The following is an 11,649-nucleotide window of genomic DNA, read 5'->3' on the forward strand; positions in this document are numbered from 1 at the left end:
TTCCTTCAATTGCAACCAGTCGTCCTGTCCCTGCAGATGAAAAACACCCCCATAGCATGATGCTGCCACCATCATGTTTCACTGTTGGGATTGTATTGGGCAGGTGACGAGCAGTGCCTGTTTTTCTCCACACATACCGCTTAGAATTATCACCAAATGTTCTATCTTCATCTCATCAGACGAAGGAATCTTATTTCTCATAGTCTGGGAGTCCTTCATGTGTTTTTGAGCAAACTCTATGCGGGCTTTCATATGTCTTGCACTGAGGAGAGGCTTCCGTCGGGCCACTCTGCCATAAAGGCCGGACTGGTGGAGGGCTGCAGTGATAGTTGACTTTGTGGAACTTTCTCCCATCTCCCTACTGCATCTCTGGAGCTCAGCCACAATGATCTTGGGGTTCTTCTTTACCTCTCTCACCAAGGCTCTTCTCCCACGATTGCTCAGTTTGGCTGGACAGCCAGGTCTAGGAAGATTTCTGGTGGTCCCAAACTTCTTCCATTTAAGGATTATGGAGGCCACTGTGCTCTTCGGAACCTTGAGTAATGCAGAAATTCTTTTGCAACCTTGGCCAGATCTGTGCCTTGCCACAATTCTGTCTCTGAGCTCCTTGGGCAGTTCCTTTGAGCTTTTGATTCCCAAGAAGACTCATGGCTGTACTAGCTCAAAAGGGTGCTTCTGTTCAATACTGAGCAAAGGGTCTGAATACTTATGACCATGTGATATTTCAGTTTTTCATTTTTTAATAAATTTGCAAAAATTTCTACATTTGTTTTTTTTTTCAGTCAAGATGGGATGCAGAGTGTACTTTAATGAGAAAAAAAATTAACTTTTTCGAATTTACCAAATGGCTGCAATGAAACAAAGAGTAAAAAATGTAAAGGGGTCTGAATACTTTCTGTACCCGCTGTATGGAGCAATACATGGGACCCATGCTGTATGGAGCTATATATGGGGCCCATTCTGTATGGAACATTATATGGGGCCCATCCTGTATGAAGCAATATATGGGGCCCATACTGTATAGAGCAATATATGGGGCCCATATTGTATAGAGCAATATATGGGGCCCATTCTGTATGGAGCATTTTATGAGACCCATTATACTGTATGGAGCAATATATGGGGTCCATTATACTGTATGGAGCATTATATGGGGTACATTATACTGAATGGAGCAATATATGGAGCCCATTATACTATATGTAGCAATATACGCGGCCCATTATACTATATGGAGCAATATATGGGGCTCATTATACTGTATACAGGACTATGTGGTGCCCATAATACTGAGTGGAGGACTATGTGGTGCCCATAATACTGTGTGGAGGACTATGTGGTGCCCATGATACTGTATGGAGGACTATGTGGTGCCCATAATACTGTATGGAGGAATATGTGGTGCCCATAATACTGTATGGAGGAATATTTGGTGTCCATAATACTGTATGGAGGACTATGTGGTGCCCATAATACTGTGTGGAGGACTATGTGGTGCCCATGATGCTGTATGGAGGACTATGTGGTGCCCATGATACTGTATGGAGGACTATGTGGTGCCCATGATACTGTATGGAGGACTATATGGTGCCCATAATACTGTATGGAGGATTATATGGGGCCCATTGTACTGTATGGAGGACTATATGGTGCCCATAATACTGTATGGAGGATTATATGGGGCCCATTGTACTGTATGGAGGACTATACTGTCCGGTCTGCACTGTGCGCTGCGAGGATTCGCTGGTTTCTGAGCTATTGTAGAATTTACTATAGATATCACTCGTAATGTAAGAAGTGAAATCTTTGCATTGTATTATATCTATATTTCTCTGCGGTATCTGTGCTTCATGAATCGTGATATGTGTTTAAAGGGGCCCACTGAGATTCCTTTGCCCGGGGCCACGAAAACTTGGAGCCAGCCCTGTACTGACTCCACACACTGCACCCACAGAAGCACAGAGCACTGCAGAAACCTCTGTATATACTGAGATTGATGAAATCATCCACAGTTCTCACTCCCCCTCTGAGCTGCTGCCTTATACAAGTGGCCTGTTCCTCCCGCAGGCGGCCAGCAGGGGTCGCTCACTGAGGTGATTATACAGATGGCTGTGCGCCTGCTGCCATATACAACATTTAAAGTGCACTAATGTGATATAAATTTCAGATGCTTTCTGTGAATGGTTAAAGCACCGACATGGGGATCAGGGGCACAAAACCCCGAACAAAACCCGGCACCAGGATAAAGCTGCTTAATAAGATTTTATAGAAAGCTATTGTGTGAGCGAGTAAAAGGGGAAAACAGCTGAAGGTGACAGTCACTTCATGGTTAATAGGATCAGATCTGCAGGCAACAGGCTGCTGCACACTTCTGACTGCAAGAAGGGGGGCCCAGGCTGCCCCCCAAACTCCACGTCATGCTACCTGTACTTATATTCCAGCTAAATACAATACTGGCAGAAGGTAAGGGAACACCCCACCACCACCCTCCTCCCCAAATCTGAGCATATTGTTCTTCATGCTCAGTCACCTCACCCAGGGGCAGCCCCAAGGTCCAAGCATAAAGCCTCTGCCAAAACCCTGATTCTCGTGAGTTTGGAACCCCATCCCCACCCCTCACCTAAAAGGAAAAAAAACACATTGTAAGCAATCATCTCTTAGGAAGAACCCAACTCACAGCGCACAGCAAAGCTAGAAAACCCTGCGCCGCACTCATCAAGAACCCAGTGAGGAAGCGGAAGACCCCCAATCCAGGGTCCCCACAAGCTCCACAATGAGCCCTGCAGGGAAAAGACCCCAAACTGCAGATACATTCTGCACATGGAGATCTGTAGTCCTCTCCTGGGTAAAAAGATAGAAAGCGGAGCCCCCAGGAAATTGGAAATGTTATTACAGGACATACAACTATCTAATTCAAAACGAATGGCTCAGTATCTATATGTCTGTCTATCATCTATCTATCATCTATTGATCCTTCTATCTATTTATCATCTATCTATCCTATCTATCGATCTATCATCTATCGATCCTTCTATCTATTTATCATCTATCTATCATCTATCGATCCTTCTATTAATCATCTATCTATCTTATCTATCCTTCTATCTATCATCTATCGATCCTTCTATTAATCATCTATCTATCCTATCTATCTATTATTCTATCTATCATCTATCTATTCATGTGTCTGTCTGCCTATCATCTATGTATCTATCTCCCTATCTCTAGCTCATGTATAATATAGATAGATATAGTATTCATGATGTAGCTGGAGGTGCACAACTTTTTCTAGTCCACAGGACACAATGTCATATTCAACGATTTTTAAGGGCCACAAGTACACTTAGAGCAGCACTCCTCCTCCTCCTCCTCCCCCCATCAAAGTTTTTATCTTACTATATTGAAATCATATTATATAGCACTGTATACTTACAATTGCTCATTTTGCCTTTCTACCCAGCTAATTCTTCTCTTTTCTCTGCTCTATGTGGAAACAGGAAGTCTCATGTCCTTGCATGACTCATCCCTGTCTTCAACTCCTGACCCAGCTGCTCCCATCTCCCTCCTGCCAGGGACTTTTGCAGTGACTGATGACTCATATGGAGAAAATTTACCTCCTGTTTCTACATAGAGCTTAGAAGGATTCAGCTAGTCAGTTTTTAATCACTTGATGTCATAGACTCCTGATTTTGGCTTACAAATACTGATGTAAAATACTGACCAAATACTGAACGTGTGAATGTGGCCTAAAAGATATATAAATATTGGTAGAAAAAAAGTGTAAAAGTAGATTGATCTTTAGGTAGCTATATAGGGGTATGATGGAGATAGACCAATCATCATATCTATCTATAAATCCATTTATCTTTTAAGCAATTTATCTTTCTGAGTATTATCGATCTAGCTCTTGTATACTATATTATAATGTATCTAGATGTTTATTTTACTCACTTATATAGCGCATCAGCATCTTATCTGTCTAGTCATCTATCTAATCTTATCTATCTTCTCTATCTCTATTATCTATCCTCATACCGGAGCTTCTTCTTCTTTATTTTCTTTTATTTCTTGTGGATGCTTTGACATGCGCAATAGTGATTGTTAGGCTGTTTTTGAATGCATACTCGGGTGAGTGATGTTTTCGGATAAATATGCACATATGTTTTTGATTGATAATTAATCATTTTTGAGTTATACATTATGAAGGATGTGATTTCTCATTGTCTAAACTGTATCATGATCTGTTGAAAATCACTTTTCTTTAGAAGTTTGTTTTATGATACTAGTACATATGAGAGAAAGCACATTGCACTTTAATTCTAAATCATTATTGTAATTGCTGCACCTATAAAGATGTACCTTATACACTTGTATACTGCTTGAAAAAGGTTCACATCTGAACTGAAACGTCGTCAACACTATGAGCTATTAAATCACCTTTACTTTTTGGAAGAACATAATGTGCTGCCTCAATTTCATCATTTTATATTGAGGGTTGGTAATTACTTGGAGGCTTAGCACCCTGATAAAACCAATTTGGCTGGTGCTGCTACAAACTTTTATCTATCTTTCTATCTATCTAGATTGAGAAAGGTTGGTCACAACTGAAATGTTGCCACACCATATGGGCTAATAAAGTCAACTTTTATTCACAATTTTTTGGAGTGCTGTCTGCTTTTTTATTGCTATTACTATTACAAACGGATTTTTGTTTGGTGGGGGGGCCTTGCACTCGTGGTTATATACAGTGCTGTTCCAATTTTTTTACTATATCTCTATCTATTCATGTATATCTCCATCTATCTATTTATTTATGTATCTATTTATCTATCCATTCATGTGTCTATCTACTTATCTATATAATCATGTGTCTATCTATCTCATATCTATCTATCTATCTATCTAATCATGTGTCTATCTATCTATCTATCTATCTATCTATCTATCTATCTATCTATCTATCCATCTATCACATGAGGAGTCACCTGTACTTTCTGTGTGCAGCTGCACAGTCCTTCCGAGCCTCCTCCTTGCTCTGCATGTAGTTGTGTATAAATCCCCCTTCTTCTCCTGGAATTGGCTGTGATTACAAGGTGTCTGTATGTATGAGATAAGATGCCTCTTCCTGGAGAGACCTGTATGAATATTAATTTATTTTCTGACCTCTGCAGGGGGCAGCAAATAAATTTAGTGCTTGCTTTGAATAATGCCCCCTTTTCTATGGCTCCAAAGATGTCATTGGAAACTTTTCTTAAATAGGCATTTAATGAGTCTGTGTGTGTTACAGCTGAACAAAACCCCTGCTGAGCTCCCCGGAATAAATGGGAGCCCAGAGAAGAGGTGGACGGTGCAGAACTGATGACTACAAGTCCTTTGTCACAGTGTATCGCTTACTTATGGGGCCTAATCCAATCATAAATTGCACCTCTGCACCAATCAGGGGGGCAGGCCCTATCCATGAATGGGACTGGAGTGGGGAATGTTGCTGAGGTCCTATTGTTTGAGCTGTCACTTCTAAAAGGGCTTCAGGGAGCTGACCACTATAAAACCCAACTTGCAGGGGATCAGGCACACAACTCAGCCAAGACTTCAAAGCCTACAGAGGAAGCCAGATATATTCCCTGACAGACTCTGAGGAAGATTCTGCCTGCAAGATGATGTTTCCCAGCCTCCTAGCTCCCCCAGCAGTCTACCCCAATCTTCTTAGGCCAACCCCAACCCTACCACAGTCCTTGCAGACTGCCTTGACCACTCATTCAAGTTTTTTGGTGGAGGACCTCATAAGGATCAGCAGGCCTGCAGGCTACCTACCCCGAGCTGTCCCTCCACCCAGCATTTCACCGCCAATCTCAGACAGCCCCATCAGTATGGCTGACACCTCAGAGCTCCTGAGCTCCAGAAGACCATGTGAAGCCCAGAACACAAATAGCTCAACTTTTCTCAAGTTTGGAGTGAACGCCATATTGTCCTCCCCTAATCCCAGAACAGGTGAGTGACTTGTCTACCAGACAGAATTAATAATAGTGTAAATTACCCTAGTGTGGTGGGACAAGCCTGTATCTGGGTCTACTCTGTCCCTTTAAGACCATGCAATGAGACAAGCCAGTATCTGAGTTTATGCTGTCCATTAAACGTTTGTAATGATACAGGCATGTACCTGGGTCCTCTCTGGCCCTTTAAGACTATGCAGTGGGAGATGCTTGTATCCAAGTCTTCTCTAACCCTTTAAGATGATGCAAGGTGCTTTAAATTATTGTCAAGGGAAAACTTCTCAAACTTTCTACCAGTTATAATACTTTATTGTGCATTTGTATAGATACACATTTGTATGTAACTCTTATGCCAAGAATGTTTTATAATTCTGACCATTTGTTCTTTCAGATTCTTCCCAGAACATTCTCTCCTCCATCCCCCCAAAGACTTTCTCCTTGCCATATTTTGAGGGCTCCTTCCAACCGTTCATCAGGTCCTCCTATTTTCCAGGTAGGTGTCCCGGGGTGGGTGTCCTGTGTTCTGCACGCCTGTCACTCGCTCATTTGACCCCCTATTTATCAGGAGCAGTGACTGCTGACACCTCTCCTGGTGCACAATTAGCAGGAATTGTCAGGCTGAACATTTGAGGCGTTCCTCCCTTCTCACACTGGAGCTTTTCCCACACAGTCAGTGCACTTAACCACTGAGTCCCAACAATAAAGCCAGCACCATGACCAATTTAGGAGCCCCCTGCGCCCTGCCACCCACACTCACCAGTCACCGGGATAATGCACCATTACCCAGTGTCTAAGTATTTTCACAAGACCTCATGCAGTGAGTGGAGGGAGAGGGTCAGAAGATCAGATCTAATTATAAAGACAAATAACCCTCCACACAGCAGCGTTAGACAGAGGGATAGTAGCCAGCAGTCTGATTTCCATCTATCTAATAGTGATCTATCTACCTAGCTTTGTCATAAGCTATGGAATAGATATGGTGTATAGATTGATGAAAATAGGATAGATATCTCTCTATCCATCCATCAATGATCTATCAATCTCATAGATAGCTGTGAGATGGTTGGATAGATGTAAATGAGATGTCTATCTATCTATCTATCTATCCATCCATCCATCCGTTCATCCATCATGTATCTATCTATCCATCTATCTATCCATCTATCTATCCCATATCCATCTATCTATCTATCTATCTATCTATCTATCTATCTATCTATCCCATATCCATCTATCTATCTATCTATCCCATATCTATCTATCTATCTATCTATCTATCTATCTATCTATCTATCCCATATCTATCTATCTATCTATCTAAAAATACAAATGGTGCAGCACAAGCAAGGTTTAAGAGAGAAAGCGGGTGCAAAGCCTACCAGGCATAACCAAACCTCAGTTATATTCAATGAAGATAAAGGCAGCACTCCAGTTTTTCAGTAGAAATTCTGTGGTTTATTGACACATGTTCATAGTGGCGACGTTTCGTTCCAAGTGTGGAACTTTTTAAAGAAGAATCTCTACTGAAAAACTGGAGTTCTGCCTTTATCTTCATTGAATCTATCCATCTATCTATCTATATCTATCGATCTATCTATCTGTCTGTCTGTCTGTCTATCCAAAAATATGGAGGCAGCACACAATATAAGTGAAAAAAGTAGATATTATTTAATAGCCCATGTGGCAACGTTTCGGTCCAGTATTGTGGACCTTTTTCAAGTTTGAGAAAGGTCCACAATACTGGACTGAAACGTCGCCACATGGGCTATTAAATAATATCTACTTTTTTCACTTATATTGTGTGCTGCCTCCATATAATAAGGACTGGTATGTACCTGGGGGCTTTGCACCTATCTATCTATCTATCTATCTATCTAATAAGTGACATCTATCTAATAAGTGACATCTTACCTTTTTCAACAAGCTTCTACCTCCTGTATGGGTAACACTGGGCATTTTTGGGCTTTTTTGCTTTCCCTGCAGTGATAATGGGATGTGATCCTATTGCTGCCCCATGGAAAGAATCTCCCTTCTATACAGAGATGTTTAGTGGGAGTGGGGGGTGTCCATCATCTGTATTCCATAGAGGGGCCTTCCATACACTGGTGTTTAGTTGGAAAGTGTACAGGCCATTGTGTGTGGGATATATGGCTTTAGCTGCTTGTCCCAACCTTTTTCTGTTACTTCATTACAAGACAATTACCATGCACGCTTCATTAGGGCCAATGTCCCGGCACAGAGCCCTGAGAAGAGAGGCTCTACCTCCTCGCCATACAGATGCCATTGTGGGGCAGTCAGGGTGCTAATTAGCTGCAGTTTTTTTTCTTGCTGCATTCCTGGAGCGCTTTCTGCTCTGGAAAAAAATGGGGCATCGACAATCAAAGAGTTTAAATGCACTTCAAGGGAAACTGGTGACAACTTTATGTTTTATGACAAAGCGGAGGGAGGGGGCAAATGAGGCGGAATTAAAGACCGAGCTATGTATCAAAGTTATATCGGAGAAGGAAAGGACTATAAATGCAATAATTTTCAAAGAAGTGCCTCACCTGTAAACTATAGTATTCAGCCAATATAGACAGTGTGATGTATGGTATCATAATGCTAAATTCTCCCTTTTTTCCCCCCAGCTTCCTCCTCTGTAGTCCCCATGCCTGGGACATTTGCATGGCCCCTGGCCGCTCGGGGGAAGCCCCGGAGAGGGATGCTCCGCAGAGCTGTGTTTTCTGATGTGCAGCGGAAAGCTCTGGAGAAAATGTTTCAGAAGCAAAAATACATCAGCAAACCTGATCGTAAGAAACTGGCCGGAAAACTGGCTCTCAAGGACTCGCAGGTAAGGACCGTGAATCCAACCTGGAGCCGCTCTATAGCGATAGGTTATACGTGGCTCCGCTACATTTGACACTTTCACTTTTCTGACCAATACTGAAAACTCCACATCATTCAGTCATGTCAAACTATTTGATTTCCTGTCCACTAAATGGAATCACTACCCGCAGAGACTGACGCATTGTTCTGTATCAATTTTAGGTGAAAATATGGTTCCAAAATAGAAGAATGAAGTGGAGGAACTCTAAAGAGAGGGAGCTGCTGTCTTCAGGGGGCTGCAGAGAACAGACATTACCCACCAAGTTTAACCCCAATCCTGACCTCAGCGACGTGGGAAAGAAGAGTCTAGAAGGCGAGGACGACAGCATGTCCTATCAGCGCACAGAGCTCCCCCTAGTGGTGGACGCACAATTACCCCCCTCACCCTTCAATTCCAGCAGTCACAGCAAACAGTCCGATTTATCAGACTCCGATATCGAGGACGAGGACGATGAGATTACGGTCTCCTAATCCTTACTGTTAAAGACAAGGACTTTGCACTGGTGTATAATATTAATATTATTGACAAATTAGAGAAATGCCTTTAATATGTGCCCCTCCCTCCACAAGCTTCTGTGCCAGGAAACCAAATGCTGGTCAGCTCATCCTGGGACTTGCAGTTCTTCTGCTGCATGGGTCGACTTGGCACCTGTCTTCTAACTATAAATCCCAGCATGGCTCACTCTGTGCAGCTGTCAGGACATGCTGGGACTTCTAGTGTCTGAACGTCATGTCAGGGATGTGTGGCATGATGTGAGCTGTGGAGCAAGGCTTCATATAGGGGGCGCTCTGATTTATATTATTGCTGTGATTCCACAGCTGCCTATGAACTGTACACTATACTGTACACGGGATGTATGGGGATTTTATGCCAATGTTATTTTATATCTGACTCTAGAATTCTCCATGTCTGTTTCTTATCCATGTCAAAGAAAATTTAGATTTTTAACTTATAAAGAAAAAAAAACTTCTATTTTGTATTTCACAGATGTACAGATTTTATATGTATATAAATGGAATAAATTGTAGATATTATCAAAACAGCCGCAGCTCGTTCTTGTTCAAAACGAGAAGAAAAAAAAGTTTTATCATTTAGTCACAGAGTCCCCCAAACTCCATAAAAATGCATAGACCCTGCTCTCTCCTGCCACCTTGTGGCTCCTCATATTACCAAGTAATTACATATCTCAGAGGACGTTGCCGCATGCAGAGAAACCCTGCTACATCCTTTTAAGAGTGGATTCCGAGTAAAATGTTTAACAACCATTTGGTTTCAAAAAAGTAGTTCTTTTTTTTTTCCTCTTTTCCTTTGTCCTTGTATCATGTCTCTTTATCCTTTAGAAGAAATATTCTAATGGTTCCTTCAAGTGGTCGAGAAGGAATAAAATTCACATTGTCGCTCCCCCCCTAGTATTGCTGGGGGTGTTCTCAGCGATGTCGCCTCCTGGGCAGAAACAAGTCATTTTGGTGGTTGTTTGGAGCTTGGATGGAGAAGGAAGCGAGTGCCCAGGGGTCCATTACAAAAGCTTGCTCATCCCTGATGAATATCAATTAGACTGATGGATGTGAAAGGAGTAGATGTGATTGCTATCTGATGTCACAATTAGGGATCACTCCAGGGGGCCTCCGCTGTACCCAAAATTTGTTCAGTACGATATATGAGAGGTAAATAATAGGCGCTATTGAGAGAATGAGGGCATTGTAATGGATAGTGAATGTGTCTGTGTCCTCGGGGGGCGCAAAGAGACATCAAGAAAGAAACATGCCATGCCAATAGGGATCACCTTAAAAATAATATAAAAGTTTATTGAAACTGATACAAGCCAAACAAAAACACTTAAAAGGGCCAAAATGGTACAATATAAGACCACCCAGCCCACAATGGATCCGAACCCCACCTAATATAAAGATGTTAAATAATAATTGCACATAGATCTAAGTTCACAGGAAAACTAGGCTACATATGAAGCACCTGCGTATACTACCAGCACACTAAATAACAGATAATGGAGTAGAATAAAATAATTTATACCCCAGGGAAACATAATGGGAGCAAATATAAATATAGACTGCATAAATAGCTGATCCTAAACAAGAAAAGCATATACGAGGCATACACCGTGTGCTATGGGAATTCAGTATCCAAACAGAATATACAAAATAGTACCAAGAAGAATACAAAGTGCATATAGTGCTGATATATACAGAGGTAAAGATCATACCCAATGTGTGATAATGATCCTATATGCTACAAAATAGAGAATACTGAGGGCCAACATGTAATAATGGCAATAAACACCAACCGTGAGCAGCATGATCATGGACCCAATAAAGGGGAGTAAGGAAGGCAGGGGAGAGGACGTCCGACGCGTTTCGCCCCAAAGTGTGGCTTCCTCAGGGGCATATGATAAGGCTTAGGGTATCAGACTATCCATATATATAACAATATCAGTAGATATGATTATTGTCAGCTGTGGATCTCACAGAGACTGCTTCGGCGTGTCAGGCAATACAGTACGCATGCATCTGTATAATAGATGATGAAGAAGGGCCGAAATCCATAGTACACATGTGCGAACCGGAAGTGGTAAGGGGAGATATAATCTGGAAATAACCAGAAAATTTTGGAACCGCACGTGCGCCGATGCCTGCTATAATAGCGCACGCGCGGATAAGCACTCAAGGGCGTCTGTGTTTAGGAGCGGGCTGGGCGCATGTGCACAAGCCCATGTGAGGCTCGGACCATCAGAAAACATGTCGGTGCATACACAGCTATACACATCCAAGTCAGATA

At 42.1% G+C, this 11,649-nt stretch overlaps 1 protein-coding gene across 1 annotated transcript; it reads left to right on the forward strand.

Moving 5' to 3' along the window:
* Positions 1–5,513: 5,513 nt before the first annotated feature.
* DBX1 (developing brain homeobox 1) lies at positions 5,514–9,875 on the forward strand. Its single transcript, XM_073659468.1, has 4 exons — positions 5,514–5,988; positions 6,382–6,483; positions 8,618–8,820; positions 9,018–9,875. The coding sequence occupies exons 1-4, from the start codon at positions 5,655–5,657 to the stop codon at positions 9,324–9,326; spliced, it is 948 nt and encodes a 315-aa protein (XP_073515569.1). The 5' UTR covers positions 5,514–5,654; the 3' UTR covers positions 9,327–9,875.
* The last annotated feature ends 1,774 nt before the right edge of the window (positions 9,876–11,649 follow it).

Source organism: Phyllobates terribilis, unplaced genomic scaffold (assembly GCF_046119375.1).
Source record: "Phyllobates terribilis strain yellow unplaced genomic scaffold, ASM4611937v1 Scaffold_13__5_contigs__length_258822181, whole genome shotgun sequence".
Taxonomy (NCBI): domain Eukaryota; kingdom Metazoa; phylum Chordata; class Amphibia; order Anura; family Dendrobatidae; genus Phyllobates; species Phyllobates terribilis.